Source organism: Tachysurus vachellii, chromosome 13, assembly GCF_030014155.1.
Source record: "Tachysurus vachellii isolate PV-2020 chromosome 13, HZAU_Pvac_v1, whole genome shotgun sequence".
Classification (NCBI taxonomy): Eukaryota; Metazoa; Chordata; class Actinopteri; order Siluriformes; family Bagridae; genus Tachysurus; species Tachysurus vachellii.
The window spans coordinates 15,453,035-15,470,472 of NC_083472.1; the positions used below are offsets into that span (position 1 = coordinate 15,453,035).

A 17,438-nucleotide genomic window follows, 5' to 3' on the forward strand; every position below is an offset into this window, starting at 1 on the left:
CATGTGTGCTGATAATTGATCATATTGCAGTAAAGTAAAAGTGTATTAAACATTAGTATACTTAAGGTACATTATCAAATGCCCTAACAGTAACCCTGCCCACAGACCCTGACGCAAGTGGTTCTTAAGTCTAAACCAGCAACGGTTTGGTGCTACTTAAGAACCACTGTTCCTGGTTCAGAGACGGTGCTTCCGCACTCAAACTACCACGGTGGAAAAGGGGCATTAGTTCTTTTCCCTTCCACCCCATGTGAGGGTAGATGCTTTCCAGCATGCTGTGATTGGCTGCCAGAGTTTTCCTGTGCTGAGAACACCTCCACCTGTGAGCATACACTTTCTGGCTGTCCACAACCATGGAAAATGCACTGTTCTTTCAGCACCCATACTGTAGAAGCGGGAGGAGTGGAACGTTGTCGCAAATGTTGTGCAAGCCTAGCCATCACAACATCTAGCAATGAAAAAATTGTAAAAAAGATAAAGATGTAGTTATCTAATCAACCAATCATTTGGTGGTAGTGCAAAAAACCTGCAGATATCGGTCAAGAGGTTCAACTTGTAATTTTAGCTGTTGCATGGTTGTTGGTCCCTGATGGGCTGGTTTGGGTATTTCACAAATTATTTCAGAAGACTTTTGATAGCCTGGCCATGCTAATGGCCATGTTAATGGTTAATAAATATAGATAATGACTTGCTGGAGTCCAAAAGGCTTAGAAATTGATTTGCAACTGTTTTTGGACTGATATGTTTCATTAAGTCATCTCTTCTGTACTTGTGTTTGACCACAGCATATAGTACTGCTTGTTGAAACCTTTTAGCCTCATTGGTTGGTAAAGTAACTAAGGGAACAGTTTTACACAGGGCCAATAGGAATTTGATAATATCATTTAATTGTTATTTAACAAATTAAATGACAATTTTATAACTGTTTATAGTAGTAATACATGTAGTAATAGTAGCAATGTATTACTACCATGTAGTAATACAACTTATTTAAAGTTTTTAAATAAATTTGTTAAAAAAAACTCATGTCCGGTGAATTTGAAGGCCAAGCCATTAACAGAAATTCACCATCATGTTCCTGTTGCATTATCCTGTTGGTAATGGCTATCACTGGCAGGGAACACAGCTGCCATGACACCAACATACCTGACAGCTGTCAGAATTCTGCTATTGGGATAATGGAGCCTAAAGTGTCCCAAGAAAACATTGCCCATTTCCTGCGTTGTTGGAGATGGCGCATATTTAGCATGGGGATCCAGCTGGGCTGTCAGCTACACAGGCTCATACGCAGAAGGCTGTGATGAACTGTGCACTGTGACACATTGTCTTGATCACCACTTTTGTAGCTGCCACATTGTGCCGGTGTCACAATGTGGCCCTGTGGTTGCTGTGAACAATGTTGGTATCAGCGAGCAGCAGATTACACTTAGCTGGACATCGGTTCATTGTTTGGCCATCCGTGCACCAATTTTGGTATGTACTCAATACAGAGCTACGTGAACAACTCACAAGGTTTCCGAGATTGAAGTTATTTGGCGCCATCGCAATTTGTCCTTAATAAAACTTTGATACATATCCTTGTATGGTATGGTGTGTATATATACTGCTCTATGAACCTCACCTTCTGCACTAATCATTTGATAGGTGTGCTCATTGCTCCAGACTGGGCATGGTCATCATGTAATGGCTCATCTGTGTATGATGTACACATACTATATACAGAATATGCATAGGTGTGTGTATGTATGTATATATTCATTATATTTTGCTTAATTTTGTTTGTGGCTTGTCCCTAGTTTTCTCAGGATTGGTTTTGATATTGGTACTAACATTAATGCATAGACATACATTTATAGTAATCATAACAAACAGCTTCTAACACTAAGGCTTGCTGTCCCGTTTTTGCTGTGAATATTATTATTTTTGTATGCTCTCAATAATATAATTGCACTGCACTTCTCTGAATCAGGCATTGTATTCTTCAGAAAGGTCATTTGGTTTTGTTATTTTGCAAATTCTGCAAATTTTGTTTATTTCCAGTAAATAATTTAACAATAATTTAACCTGAATAATAAAGAGTGAAACATATTCATAAATGTAATGTTACAGGGCTTGGAGCAAGAAAAATATTCACTTCAGAGAGAACTGGATCTAAAGAGCTGCATGCTGGACAGCCTTAATTCCGAATTTGATGTTGTTAAAAACCAACAGAGACATCTGTTGGAACAGCAGCAAACAATGTTGGAGAGGAGCCATGCAGTGGAATGTGGTGAATTCAAGATCAAGGTCAGAATATAGTCTTATAACACAATTCTTTATATTTTCAGTAAAAATTTAGCAAAAAAAATTGCTTGTGATAATTATGGGCCGTGCATTTCACACCTGTTGTCCTATCTGAATCAATTCACCTCTTAATACCATCATTATGACACCACAGCAATAGAAACCATCAATATTATACAAACTGCAGTTTAACAGAGTGCTGCTTCACAGTGGGGAATTTCATGCAGCTAGAGTGAATGCCATTACTAAAGCAATTAAAACAATTCTAAAGTCTTCTTTCACTACAACTGCATATAATATTACTTTAATAAAATTACAAAAATACAGTCCATTCTAGGTTTTCTGTGCAGTTTTTAGTACCTTGTCATTTTCCCAAAGATTTGAAATTGTACAGATTTTGCAAGAAAATTTGCAAAATCATAAATGGTTCTTAAAAAAAATAAACTTATCAACTGTACAGCCAGACAAATGGACCAGCTTAACAACAGTATGTAAATTATACATCTTAACAAAATGTAAATTTTAATATTATGAAATGTTTTGAAAGTTAAAAAAAGCAGTGAACACAGGGACAGTCACTTTCTAACAGGCCAGGTACCCCAAGTCAGACATGGCAAACATTACAGTCTGTTCTGTTGTTAGCTGGCACAAATTTCAGCTTGAGCAGTTGCTACAGATGAGGTTGCTAGCTCTTTGTACACTCTGACCATTCAGGATGTGAAAATATCACAGGATGTGAAAATGCCAAAATTATTGTATGCATCAAAATCTAATTTGATCAAAGCAACAGTTTCTTTGCCATTTAGAGTCACCCACACTGTTGATTTTTTTATTTTTTTTTTACCCCGGAAACATACTGAAATAATATTCGAAGATCTCTTACATAAACATACACTACTGGAGGCACAACCAAGAGAAAACATGTGAAGTGAGGATAATAGACTATTTGGAATAATTTAACACATCTTAAAGTAGGTCACTGATTCAGATAGTGTTTAGGCCAGCAGAGAAGGCCTTGCTGGCCAAGATGACCCACCACTCATTGTATATATAATAGAATGAGTAATTGTAGCAATAAATATGTGAGTCAATATATCAAAACAATTCAATAAAAGATACTAATTAAAATGTATTACTTATTTTCACAGTATCACTGTCCCATATCACTTGCTGCATTTGTGCACATGTTGGTAATATTATTATTATTCCAATATTATTATTGTTAATATGCAATGAATGAGACCTCATGATTATATGTTCCTCACCACTAAACATGTCATTGTCAAGGTCCTGAAAATAAATATTAGATTTTAGCCTCCCATCAAATATATTGGGACCAGCCACCACTGTTCTTGAGTATAAGTGCTCTTCATGAAAAAGTGCATTATGAATTAAAAAATGTGTGCATGAAAATTTTGCTGGTGAAAATGAGTATGCAGGAATGTTTCATAACCCTTTCAGTATTTTTTTATATTTGTTTATTTTTCACAAAATATTGACTAATTTATATATTATTTTCTGTATTTGCTAATAGCATTTTATATCATAGGAGCCTTTATGTATTAAATTTTAACAACATTCCACACCTGGGTAGCAGTTTTAGTTTTAGTTTTGATTATATGAGTGTTCAGTTTCCTGTAATTATATACTGTTAAAGGGCAGTTTAAAGCATAAAGCAAGGCAGTTTCACTGAGCAAGAGTGCAAGAGCAAGGCAGTTTCACTGCAAAACTGGATGTTTTATTTTAGGGAAGATTAATTAAATTACACAAAACATGTTGCATAGTTAAACCCACATGCATGAAGTTACTTGCACCAAATGTAAATTTTTATTAATGTTATTAACAAGAAGATCAAAGGTGTATGAAAATGTCTATGATTATTCATAGTCTAACCCTGGTATTTGATCATATTTGTTTTAAGTTTTTGTGGCAAATTTTTGCTTAACAAGATGTCTAATATGATTCATTCTGACCCCATTCCAAGAGATATGAAATTGTCAAGGTTTTGATAAAGTGTATTCAAAATATTGTATGTTACGTTGTACATAACCTTTGATTTATATATTCTGATATGCCCCTGGCTCCCATTGCCAAATTCTGTGTAGGTGGAGAAATTAAACTGCGATCTTGATGAGGCTCGGCTTCTTGAGAAACAGCTGAGACATAGGTTGGAGGTAGAGTCTCAGCTTTTAATCAGCAAAACTGAGGAGATTTGTAAAATGTCAAAATGTGCCCATGACACGATATCTTCAGAGGTCTTGGAGCTAGAAATCCAGAAGATGGATCTGGAATCATCTATGGTAAAGTGTTTCTTTTCTTTCTTTTTTTTTAAGCTATCAATTTACTGAATGATTCAAATTCCATTCAATGCATGTAATTAAATGCCATTTATAGACTGTAAATACATAAATTGTGTATACACATGCTTATAGTGTACTTTTCTACACCCAACAAGCTACAGGATTAAAAATGAAGAAAAAAAAAAAATTATCACAGTGTAAAATATTGCTGCAAGCAGCAATGAAGGGGCCAAGCACCTCAGGTAGACAACTAATTGCACAGACTCATGGGTGTTTAAACCTACTGTTTTTCAGTATATCACCCCAAATTGGCCAAATTTGTCTAAACTTGCTGTGTGCCACCAAGGCCTAATGGTAAGCACATGCAATTTTATGCCAATGAACAAATGTATATTGCAAAACAAACTGTTGTAGAAAGGACCTATTGCATTGCTATTATTTACTGTCCATTTTCAGCCAAATAAGGACGGGTTCCCTTCTGAGTCTGGTTTCTTTGAGAGAATTTGAATTTTTCCCCACATTTTTTCATGGTATATTACAGTTTAGGACTATTTTACAAAAGCACGCTTTTCTAAAAACTCTGTAGTACATGGTGGAAAATCCAATATAAGGAAATTAGATTAGATTAGATTCAACTTTATTGTCATTACACATGTACAAGGCAACGAAATACAGTTCAGGTCTAACCAGAGTGCAATAGCAGCAAGTGCAGGATATACAGTGTTTACAACAGTTAAGTAAGTTAAATAAAGTGGTAATATGGAAGTAATTTACATGTGTGTGTACTATGAACATAATATACAGATTTACTGAAATTACAGAAGGATATGTGCAGTAACAAAATATATGGCTAAACCTATAAACAGTAATTTACATGTGTATGTACTGTGAATATACTATACAGGGGGGCGAGGGGGTTTGGGGGGGCAGAATATTTCAGCCCTTCCTGCTAAACTTAGGATTGGTTAGAGAAGTAGCTTTTTTAAAGTAATCACAGATAATTAGCAAAGAATTTAAATTACTTTTTGGTTGTGCTTTTAACAGTGTACTTTGCCACCAAGCATCTTCAAAGGAATATATAATATAAATTATTAAATTTTATATTTATGTTGATTTTTATCCCCAAAGAGCAAGCCAGAGGCCGCACTGGCAAATCTCCCTAAGACCATATTAAGAAGAAACCCAAAATATGTTCCCAAATTATATATACTTTCTAAGGCTGCCACAACTAACCAGTAAGTTTGACAATAATCGATGATGAAATTGTCAACAAATGCAGTTATCAGTTGTGTTGAATGGTGACCTGAAGTCTGTAAATAGTATCTTGTGTGTCTCCTTCCTGTCCAGATGTGTAGAGCCAGGTGTAGGGTCATCATCTGTTTAGCGGTTGGGATGATACGCAAACTGCAAGGGGGTCCAGTGAAGGCAGAAATGTCTTGCCTGATGACGAACCGCTTGAGGCTCTTCATAACGAAGGGTGTGAGTGCGGCTGGATGATGGTCATTGTGGTAGGATTTTGTAGACTTCTTTGACACAGGGACAATTGTGGTGTTCTTTAGGCATGTAGGAACAGTAGTGCTGCTCAGGCGAATCCTGAAGACATCAGTGAAGATATTTGCTAGCTGTTCTGCACATTCCCTGGGCACTCTTCCAGGAATGTTGTCTGGTCCAGCAGACATTTGTGTGTTATCTCTGCATTATCTCCTTACATCAGCTGTGGTTAGACAGAGCACCTGGTAGTTGGGAGGAGGGATGGTTTTCCTCAAAATCCAGATCCAGCATGTTCACCCCTCTCATTACAAAGTCTACATGCTGATGGAATTTACTGAGCAGTGACTTGAGATTTGCATTGATGAAATCTCCAGGCATAAAAACAGTGCATCGGGGAAACATACTGCAGATCATTAATGCCTCCATAGGGTACACATAGCACTTCCTTAGCATTAGCACTGGAGGGAATGTAAACTCTGTTTATAAGCTTGAAAGTTTGACATTGAAGGACAAAGAAAAACAGGGTGACCCATAGACAGAAAGACTGATACAAATATAGATGTAATCAGTCAGTTCTATTTGATAGAGTAAGAGGAGGAAGTCTGACTTGATCCTCCAAAACACCCCAAAGTGGCTTGAAAATTAGAGACTGCTGTGTGCTCGTTTTTACAGCAATTTGGCTATTGGACAACATACCAGACTCAGTGGTTCAACTATAGGCTCACTCCATTCGCTGTATACTGACCATACAGTATAAAAACATAAAGGTAGAGGAATGTGTTTACATTAATAAACAGTGGTGCTCAGACATGCAGACAGTTGGTTCAACCCTGTACGAGTGATTTAGAACTTTTAGTATTGAAATGCAGACCCTAGTATCTGCTGAGAGAGGTCTCTGCTGTGTATCTCCTGGCTTTTTACTTAACACCACAAGCACTCTCTGCGTCAGACCTTGAGATTCTGCATGACACCATAAACATGCAAGAACGCACGCATCCGGAGACTGTTTATTGTTGAAGCTGACTTTAATCACTGTAATTTACAGATTGTATTCCCTACATACAACAAACATATCAGTTTCTCTAAAAGGAAAAAAAAAAACATATTGGACCAGGGGTACAGTAATGTGAAGTGTTTGTACAAGGCATACACTGCACCCCACTTCGGACAGTCTTAACACATTTCAGCATTCCTCTACCCTGCATACAGACAGCATCTCAAGCAAGCCACCCCACTGAGCAAAACCTGATGAGATGCTTCAGGACTGCATTGACTGGGAGGTATTCAAAAATGTTGCTACACGTGAGGACATTACTGTTTATCAGGATGACTACATGCCCGCTGTAAGTAGTTACATCAGCAACTCAACGTCAACAACACATACCCCAATCAGAAACCATCGATAAACAGTAAAAATTTTAATTTCATGCTGCTTGCTCATTCAACTGTATTCATCTTGGGTAATGCCAGTGATTACAAGAAGGCTATGTATGACCTTGCCAAGAGGGCATACAGAGTCTTGATTATCACTTGACTAATGCTGACAACCGGAGGATGTATCAAGAGTTACATACTTTCGTAGACAGGTGTGGGATCAATGACAGCCACATCACACTTTCAAGGCTCTCAAACCACCAAGTACTAAACTAACTGCTGGGAAAACTCAGAACCCAACATTTTCAGTGTCATCTGCAGCTGTAGCAAATGCTTTTGGTAAAATTAACTGAAATCAGCCAGCCCAGACAATATCCCTGAACAGGTTCTAAGATCCTGCGTACCGGTGCTAGCTGATGTTTTTAAAGATAGGCTCAATAGTGGGTTGTGATGGCTTCCCAAACCATTTCTGGAATGGCCTTATCATCTTTGGAAAGCCTTTACCATGCCAAAGCAGTCAACAGAACCAACAACATCTTCAAAGACAATAGTCACCCCCAGCACTTTTTAACACTTTTACCATCAGGCAGATCCTACAGAAGTGTTAAAGCCAGAAAATGAAGGTTGAAAAACAGTTTCTACTCACAGGCCATCAAGCTTGTGAATGACACTCATCCACTGCCTCTTCACCTTTCACCACAGGCTGAGAATGCCCTCTGACTCTCGGAGGTGTCAACTCCCTCATCCATCCTGCACATACACACCTCAATGCAATAAAAATCAGAGACTACAGAACACCTCTACATTCAGTGCACATGCACGTTACATTCCTCTTGATGCAAATAAGCAACATGGATTCCTCTCATTTCACAAGACTTTGTGTATTCATGTCTGTTACATTGCGCACACTACATTTTGTCTCTGAGTAATTTTGTGACTGTTGTCTATTTGATTTTTATATTCTTATCATAGGCTACTGGAGGATTCACAGAGAAAAAAAAATCATTGTAAGGTGTAAGGCTGTATATATGAAAAACTCTTTTTTTTTTAAGTCTTCAAATGGACATTCATGAAAGAACTACCATGGGAACTGCTTTTAATCTAGTTGTTTTTTTGTTTGTTTTCTTTTTCTTCTAAGGCTGCATTAGAGCAGGAGCATCAAGAATTGAAATACAAAGAACAGCAGCTGGAACTGGCTAATTGTGTCCTTCAGAGGCAAGTAGAGACACTTACAAATATAAAGGATGAAAGCGAGAAAGAAATCACATCACTCTACAGTGCTCTGGAGGTAATTTATTACCAAAGTTTGTATTAGAGTTAAGGTATGTAGAGCATTATATAAATGTATTAATTAATTTATTTATTGATTTATTATTTCAGTGACCATTGTGGATTTTCCTTTCTTTAATGGAAGGGTACCAGCAATTTTGTCCACATGTGTAATGACATATTAAAAACATTTATTTTCAGGTTAAAATGTAAACTAGCATATTGAATTTGAAGCAATTATCCTTATAGCTCATTTAATTGTGATTTGATTATATCTAGATAAATCTAATATCAGAGTAGTCATAATCTTTGAGTATGGTCCTTTTTGTGTGTGTGTGTGTGTGTGTGTGTGTGTGTGTATGTATGTATGTATGTGTGTATGTGTGTGTATGTGTGTATCTATGTGTATATATATATATATATATATATATATATATATATATATATATATATATATATATATATATATATATACACATATATATATAATATAAAATATATATAATATAAAATATATATGCCCGGTCGTTTGTCCGTCGCTGGTGCTTTCAGGCCGACTCCAGGTGCTTCTTTGACAATAGAAAGGATGTTATTAATTTGAGTTTGCATTTCTTGTATGAAACCTATGACTGAAAAATTTGATATGGTTGTCAGGGTTCCCACGCGTCCTGGAAAACCTGGAAATCCTGGAAAATTAATGACCAATGTTCCAGTCCTGGAAAACACATGGAAAATGAGAGAAAACATAAATTGTCCTGGAAAAAATCTTGTTGTCCTGGAAAATTATTATTTTTAAATGTTCTTGATCATTTAAAGAACAGTTTACAACTCTGGATACAAATCTCGCTGGATGACGCTGTCTTGTGTTGGCGGTTTCAGGCGCTAGGAATGGTTTAAGTGCTCGAATGTTTTCAGCAAATGGTGACGGGTAACCAGGTTATATTAACCTTGTTAATCTGAATATCATGTGCAAGGGGAAGCACAGCAAACTAAAGCATGCATGACGGCATTGGCCTGAGAAAAGGAAAGGGTATTAATATGTGCAGTCTTTTTATTTTATTAATGTTGAAATTTCATTCACATGACAGAATGTCTTTAAGAGTATAGTTAAGTAATAGCCATAAAGTGTACGTTGTTTTTAAGACTTCTGGAGAGAAGAACATATTACTTTAGGCCGTGAATCTGTGAGCCTTGTCTTTTTTTGCTAAATTTGAAATGTCCTGGAAAAGTCCTGGAAAATGATCTCTGAAAAAGAGTGGGAACCCTGGGTTGTGCTGTAGACATGGATGTATATTGGAAGAGTGTGTATTTGTTGTAGGTCATTGCAGTCCATAGAGTTGGTGTGTGTGTTGTGCTCTGTACAGTTCAGTTCAGTTATTGAGGAGTCTGATGGCTTGTGGAAAGAAACAGTTACAGTCTGGTTGTGAGGGCCCAAATGCTTCAGTACTTTTTTCTAGATGGCAGGAGGGTGAAGTGTGTGTATGTGGGGTGTGTGGGGTCATCCACAATGCTGTTGGCTTTGCAGATGCAATGGATTTGGATATGACCATCATAGAGACTCCAATGATCTTCTCGGCTGTCCTCACTATCCACTGCAGGGTCTTGTGATCTGAAATGGTGCAGTTCCCAAATCAGACAGATGAACACCAAGAAATGTGGTGCTCTTGGCGATCTCTAAAGGTGATCCGTCGATGTTCAACAGAGTGGTCGCTCTGTGCTCTTCTGACGTCAACAAACATCTCTTCAGTTTTACCAGCATTGAGACAGGTTGTTGCTCTACACCAGGCAGTTGGCTGTTGCACCTCCCTTCTTTATGCTGACTAGTCATTCTTCCTGATGAGACACACCACAGTCATGTCATCGGCGAACTTGATGATGTGGTTAGGACTCTGTAGACCCTGTTGTCTCAGGGAAATGTTGAAGATGTCTGTGAAAACATCCATTAGCTGTTCTGCACATTCCCTGAGCACCCTGTCAGGAATGTTGTCTGGTCCAGCAGCCTTCCGTGGGTTAATTCTTCATTGAGTTCTCCTTACGTTGGCCATGGATAAACAGAGTACCTGATCGTTGGGGGGAGAGATGGTCTTCCTTGCCGCTACGTTGTTCTGCACCTCAAACCGAGCGTAAATACGTTCTTTGAAAGTTTGTGTAAACAAGATCCAGTATGTTTTCTCCTTTCGTTGCAAAGTCTACATAATGATTGAGCACTGATTTGAGATTTGCATGATAGAAATCTCTGGCGATGATAAAGAGTCTCTCGGGTGAACATTCTGCAGATCGCTAGTAGCTCCATAGAGTTCACAGAGAGCCTCTTTTGCATTAGCGCTTGGGGGAATGTACACGCCGACAATGAAAACAGTGGTGAAATCCCATGGGAAATAATTTGGCCTGTATTTAAGTCACAAAATCCGATAATGATGATCAATACCTAGAAACAAGCACAGAGTTTTTGCACCATTCCTTGTTGATGTAAACACTCTGTTTCTGGTGTCCATCTAGGAATAGTCGAGCTAAAAAATGTAAGTAACCATCACCCTATATATATATATAGGGTGATGGTTACTCCCCCCATACTTCGGGGGCCATGTCCAGTAGTCCCCGTGGCTATCGGCCAAACCGCAGTTCAATGGGGGTGAACCCTGTGGAGGCCTGGATGTCTCCCAGATGGCTAAGAGGATGTATGGCAGGAAAAGTCCCAATTTCTCCCTTTCTTGTCATTCACCTGGCATAGCATTAGCTTGAGGGTCTTTTTGAATCTCTTGGCCAGGTCTTTGGTCTGGGGTGATAGACTGAGGTCCTCAGATGCTTCAACTACAACAGACAGCACCGATTCACCATGATTTGTGACATGATACACACACACAGCAGTGTGGGAGTTAGCTAGGGGGGAAGACTGTTCACCTTCTGATGACGTGGGACCCCCCTGCTGCTCCTGGGCTATGCACCCCTTTTGGGAGGCACAGGGTTCTCTGGTTTGGTGTTCATGGGCTTGACGGGGCACCTCTCCTGAGGTCTCCTCTCTATTCGGGCTACTGGTTTGGGGCTGTGGGGAGAAATATACCATGGCCAGGTGGAGGAGATCACCCCATCCGATCTCCAGGTTGGCTAGAGCACGTTCCAGGATTTCCCTGGTGGACGTAGGCCTACGGAATCCGATGGCTTTCTTCTCTGGGTAGAGCCGAATGAGCTTTTGACGATCTTACCAGTTGAGAAGCAGTCTGAGTGGTTCAGGGTGTCCATAGGCCCAGCAGTGGAATTCTGCCACAGCATTCGTAGAGGTTCACCCACAGCAAACTAATATATCCCTTTCTAGAGTGCAATAGTTTGCGGGTGTCATTGTCAGAAAGGGTGTAGTCCGGGAGCTGGGCATCCTCTGACAGGAGGGGCAATAGGATGCGGCCCCCAGCCATCTGAAAAAGAGCAAAGCAGAAACACTCAATTAAGTTCACCGGCAGAAAAAGCTCACCTGTTTGGGAGCACTGAATCCAGCATGGCTGAACTGCTCTCCTTGTGAGGGTGAGGGATTCCGCAGGGATTTTGCCATGCTTTTCCCACCCTGCCTCGCTGCTGCGTGCACACTAACTATCCATTACAAACGCGTGATTGAACCGTCGCTAGTAGAAAGTAGTAAGCGGTAGTAGCGTGAGGAGTGGAAAATAGCCATTGTAAGTCTGCGGTGTGGGCCATGCTGTCACAATATATACACAATATACAAATATATATGTAGTATGTTTACATAGTGTGTGTGTATATATTCATTAATTTTCTATTGCTTATCCGAACTACCTCGGGTCACGGGGAGCCTGTGCCTATCTCAGGTGTCATCGGGCATCAAGGCAGGATGCACCCTGGATGGAGTGCCAACCCATCGCAGGGCGCACACACACACACTCATTCACTGTGTGTATATATGATTATTTGTGTGTGTATATATATATTTATATATATATATATATATATATATATATATATATATATATATATATATATATATATATATAATTTTTTTCTAGATGTATGCGTGCGAGATGCTGATGTGTCAACACTTGTCCTCAACCTCGATCAGAAGGTTATGGCATGATGGAATGTCCACGACACATATAGCTCAAATGCTCAGATTTATTCTAGCAAATCCACTTGAATCATGTTCAGTTTCCATTTCTGTTATTATTATTATTATAAACCTCTGCCAATTCTATATTTTGTTGCAATCGGTGTTCGGTGGCTCGTAAGAGGGCCATAACTGAGTCATGGGCCAGTATTTAAGACCTTTGCATCCTTCAGGCGGAGAAGAGGTGTTGCATAACGGTATACCCCATCTACCTCCACTCTTTTGGTCTTTGTTTCTAGCACTTTAAGAGCGTTCTTATACTGCTTGGAACGTGTACAGTCTTTCACCATTTGGAAGGGAAGTATGTCTACCTGCCACAACTTTTCCACATGTTGGTATAGATCTTGTGTGGGAGAGCAGAACAGGGAGGTGTTCAAGCAGGTGAAGTCAGATGGCTGATCCAGAAATGTAGCTGGTCCTTGAATAGCCCAACCCAAATTTGTATTAACAGCTACAGGACTGCCTTATGAGCCCATACTGACTGGGGCTATTGGTATGATGAGTTCGGGGTAATCAGAAACAATCAACAGCAGTGGCTTAACATCCTTGTAAGCAGTAAGGGGAATATCTTTGAGATGTTTGAATTTTGCTTTCAACTTATCCACAGGGCAGGATTGTTTGGCTAGGTTCAGCTCCTGAGCAGTAAATGCTGTGTGTATCTTGTGCCGAATGCTAGGATTGACAGGTGTAGACAGTTCAAATGAAACTGATGCACCTTGTATCTCGACTACTTCTTGTCTGACGGTCCTAAGAGCTAATGATTTGACCACAGTTTCCAGCTCAAGGTAATTTACTGCTGTGGGGAGAATGATAGTTCTTTCAGACCCATCGTCAAGGATCGCATATGTATCCAGTGTTCTTCCATTTTTCAGGGTACAGTTAGCAGGCTCAAGTCCTCTGCCACACTTCCAACATCTGTTGTTATCCTTTATCCAGGTAGTTATTTGTGATGTGGTCAGTTTACCAAATTCAGTGCAAGAGTTCAGATAATGCATTTGGCATTTACAGAAGGGACAGTATGGGTTAGGGTTAGGAGCTTTCCCGTTTCTTAACCTTTGTCAGATCCTTCTTTGGTTGGGAACATGCATTAGCCGAAGCTGAGGTTTCAGCAGTCTGATTCATTCCATAGTAAATTGTAGACTGTACCTTTGGTGGTTTTAGGGTTCTCTGTTCTCTATTCTCATAAAATTATAGTATTCTCATTCTTTCTGAGCTGTAGAGTTCAACTGCTTTCCTGGATATCTGCAGCGCTTGTGATTTCCTCTCAAGCCATTCTGCAAATTCAAGGAGGGTATATGTTTTATCAGTCCCATTCTGGAGAATGCCCTTTGACAGACAATGTTCAATGAAGCTATCTCTGTACGATGATGGGAGCTTGGTAAGTAATCTGTCCACAAGAGATCCACACACAAGCTCAGTCCTGGAAGGCCCTTCTAATGTACTAAGAAGGCCAACCAGAGTATTGACTGATAACGCAAAGTCTTCAAAGGCTTGGGAATCCCCAGGTTTTATTGTAGGAGTGCGTAGAATACTGCCAATTTCTCCTTGAACTAGTTGCCGAGGCTGCCTGTATCGCTGTTTCAATGCTTGCATGGCCCGTGTATGGCATGGGATCATACATGTACCTCTTTGCTATTTGGAAGGCAGCTGGCAGTTTCAGATGATCAAGTAACACCTGGTATTTGTAATCTTCTGTCAGATGCATATGAGGACCTAATACGCTATCAAGTCCCTTTTTCAGCAAAGCAAATTCACTCGCTCTCTCGGATGTGAAGTTGGTTAGCTTAGGTTTAGGTATTCTGTATGAGGAAGCAATAGCCACCTCCACCATGTTAGGAACTTGAGCTGCTGGCAGTGCAGTATATGAGTATGGTGCAGAATACATCTAGGGCTGAGATACTTCACCTGGTGGTCTGACAGATTGATAACCCATTAAATATGTGTCTGAAAACAGGCTGTCGGGTCGAGGATCTAAGAACTGGGGTACTTGAGGTTGTGTATATGCTGGCAATGAATGAGTTTACTCAGCTTGTGAGAAACTAGGATGCACAGTACTATACTGCACAGGGGTTACAGTGGATGCATAAACTGGCTGCTGGCCAACTACAGGGTGGTACACTGCGGAGCTAGACGATAAAATTGTGATGCACATTGTTGTCTAGCAGACGGCATTTGTGGCTGAGATGATGTCTGCTGACTTCCAGTAGGCTGTAGTGGAACATATTGCGGATTTAGCATATGTGCTGGTGCAGACTCTGGTCGTGGCTCATGTTCCACTACAGGATGCCTATGTACTGGGACAGATGCTGCATTGACTGTTGAAAATGAGGTATTAACTTTGATAAATGACCTGAATGCTGACTAGGGAGCTGCGAGTAGATGACAGGGCTTGATGAGTGTGTAGGAATTAATGGTGTGGAGTACCTTGTCATTTCAACATTATTGGGGGTTGTTGCACGAATAAGAGGTAAGCTGGCACTACTTTGCAGGATGGGCTGTTTCTGGATGCCTGGATTCTGGATTGAGGAACTGATTGTTGATGTCCGACACCTGTGGCACAGGGATGAAATAAACCCTGATGCATGCGTGGTGAACCTTTTATGTTGCGCAAGAGACATTTCCAGTGTGCTTTGCAATTCCCTAATTTGCCCTTGTACATTCCATACTTCTTCCTCCACTCTACGAAGCCTCTCCGTTTCAGTTAATTGCTCAGTCTGAAGCCTCTCAGGTGTTGCCGAGTGATATTCCACATTTACATTGTCATGAAACCTTACATCATCCTGAAAGGGGTTTAAAACTGTATGCCGTGACTGGGAGTAAGTAAAAAGTCCTCCAGATGTCCAGGAATCTGTCGGATCCTGCTAGGACCGTGACTCTGCTCTTCCATGTAATCCTGTGATGTTGCCATGAGGACAAGATATCAACATCTGGCTCGAAGGACCACTTTGTTCTAGACGTATGCGTGTGAGATGCTGATGTGTCAACACTTGTCCTCAACCTTGATCAGAAGGTTATGGTATGATGCAATGATGGAATGTCCAGGATATATATAGCTCAAATGCTCAGATTTATTCAAATCCACTTGAATCATGTTCAGTTTCCATTTGGGTTTGTGTGTTTGTGTGTGTATGTGGTTTCTGAAATACAACAAATAATAAATTCACTTAACATAAATTTGCATGTAATATAATAAGTATACATTTAGCCTAATGCAACAAACAGTGAAATAGAACATATGCGGTACAAAATGAATTATTCACTATAATTCACTATACAGCGCTATTGCCCCAGAAATAACTTAACTAGCATCTAACACAGATAATCGCGATAAATCCAATTAAACGTTATAAATAACATGTGTGTCTAAATTCTAGTATGTTAGCTTAACAACAAACATATACAAAGAATTAAATACTTTGCTACTAGTATGGGCGATTGCAACAATAAGCTAACCTTTAACATGCCCATGCTATCATTACACATGACCAGAATTTAGTACACACATAAACGTAATGCTCACAATTAGTAATGCACATAAACAGTAGCATAATGTGTATCTTAACCATAAATAAATGTAACTTACAGTCTCAAGGACGCACATATCCGAACAAACAATAATTTGCCTCGCCCATAGCAACTGAACTAGTTAGAACTTGTCCGAACGTGTCTGGTCAGGCATATAACTCACTCACTCACACTCTCATCTTCTACCGCTTATCCGAACTACCTCGGGTCACGGGGAGCCTGTGCCTATCTCAGGCGTCATCGGGCATCAAGGCAGGATACACCCTGGACGGAGTGCCAACCCATCGCAGGGCACACACACACACACACACTCTCATTCACTCACGCAATCACACACTAGGGACAATTTTCCAGAGATGCCAATCAACCTACCATGCATGTCTTTGGACCGGGGGAGGAAACCCCCAAGGCACGGGGAGAACATGCAAACTCCACACACACAAGGTGGAGGCGGGAATCGAACCCCGACCCTGGAGGTGTGAGGCGAACGTGCTAACCACTAAGCCACCGTGCCCCCGGCATATAACTCCACCCACATATTACATCACCAACAAAACAGCAGGGTATTTTATATATACCTGTGTGTGTGTGTGTATATGTGTGTGTGTATATATATATATATATATATATATATATATATATATATATATATATATATATATATATATATATACACACACACACACACACACACACATTCTTAATTATGAATGTATGTGTATATATTAATGTATGTGTATATATGTGTGTGTGCATCTCAATAATTAAGAATGTCGTGGAAAAGTTCATTTATTTCAGTAATTCAACTCAAATAGTAAAACTTGTGTATAATATAAATCCATAAAGTGGTGTTTCCTTGGTGGTGTTGATCTTTTAATTGTGGTTCCTGAGAAATTCCCCAGTGTTACTTTTACCCAGGGTTACAATTTTCCCAAACACAAAAACGTTGTTTGGAATGAGATCGTGGCCATGTTTGATTTTGGTGAATGTAGGAGGCCCATTGTGACCCCTGTTGTGGTCCCATTTTGTTTTGTACATTGTACAGGAGGCTGAGTTTGTGTTTTCTCAGGTGAAGGGGTGGGAGG

General features: G+C 39.7%; 2 protein-coding genes across 3 annotated transcripts in view; one reads left to right on the forward strand and one right to left on the reverse strand.

Annotated features, from left to right (window-relative positions):
- The window catches only part of hdac3 (histone deacetylase 3), a 448,843-nt gene that overhangs the window by 120,672 nt on the left and 310,733 nt on the right, over positions 1-17,438 (reverse strand). The window lies entirely within an intron of this gene.
- Positions 1-17,438, forward strand: part of spdl1 (spindle apparatus coiled-coil protein 1) — a 54,326-nt gene that overhangs the window by 10,806 nt on the left and 26,082 nt on the right. For both annotated transcript variants that reach the window (XM_060885397.1, XM_060885398.1), the window contains exons 3-5: positions 2,110-2,286; positions 4,389-4,583; positions 8,587-8,736. In XM_060885397.1, the coding sequence (XP_060741380.1) occupies positions 2,110-2,286; positions 4,389-4,583; positions 8,587-8,736 (522 nt within the window). The remainder of the gene's footprint in view (positions 1-2,109; positions 2,287-4,388; positions 4,584-8,586; positions 8,737-17,438) is intronic.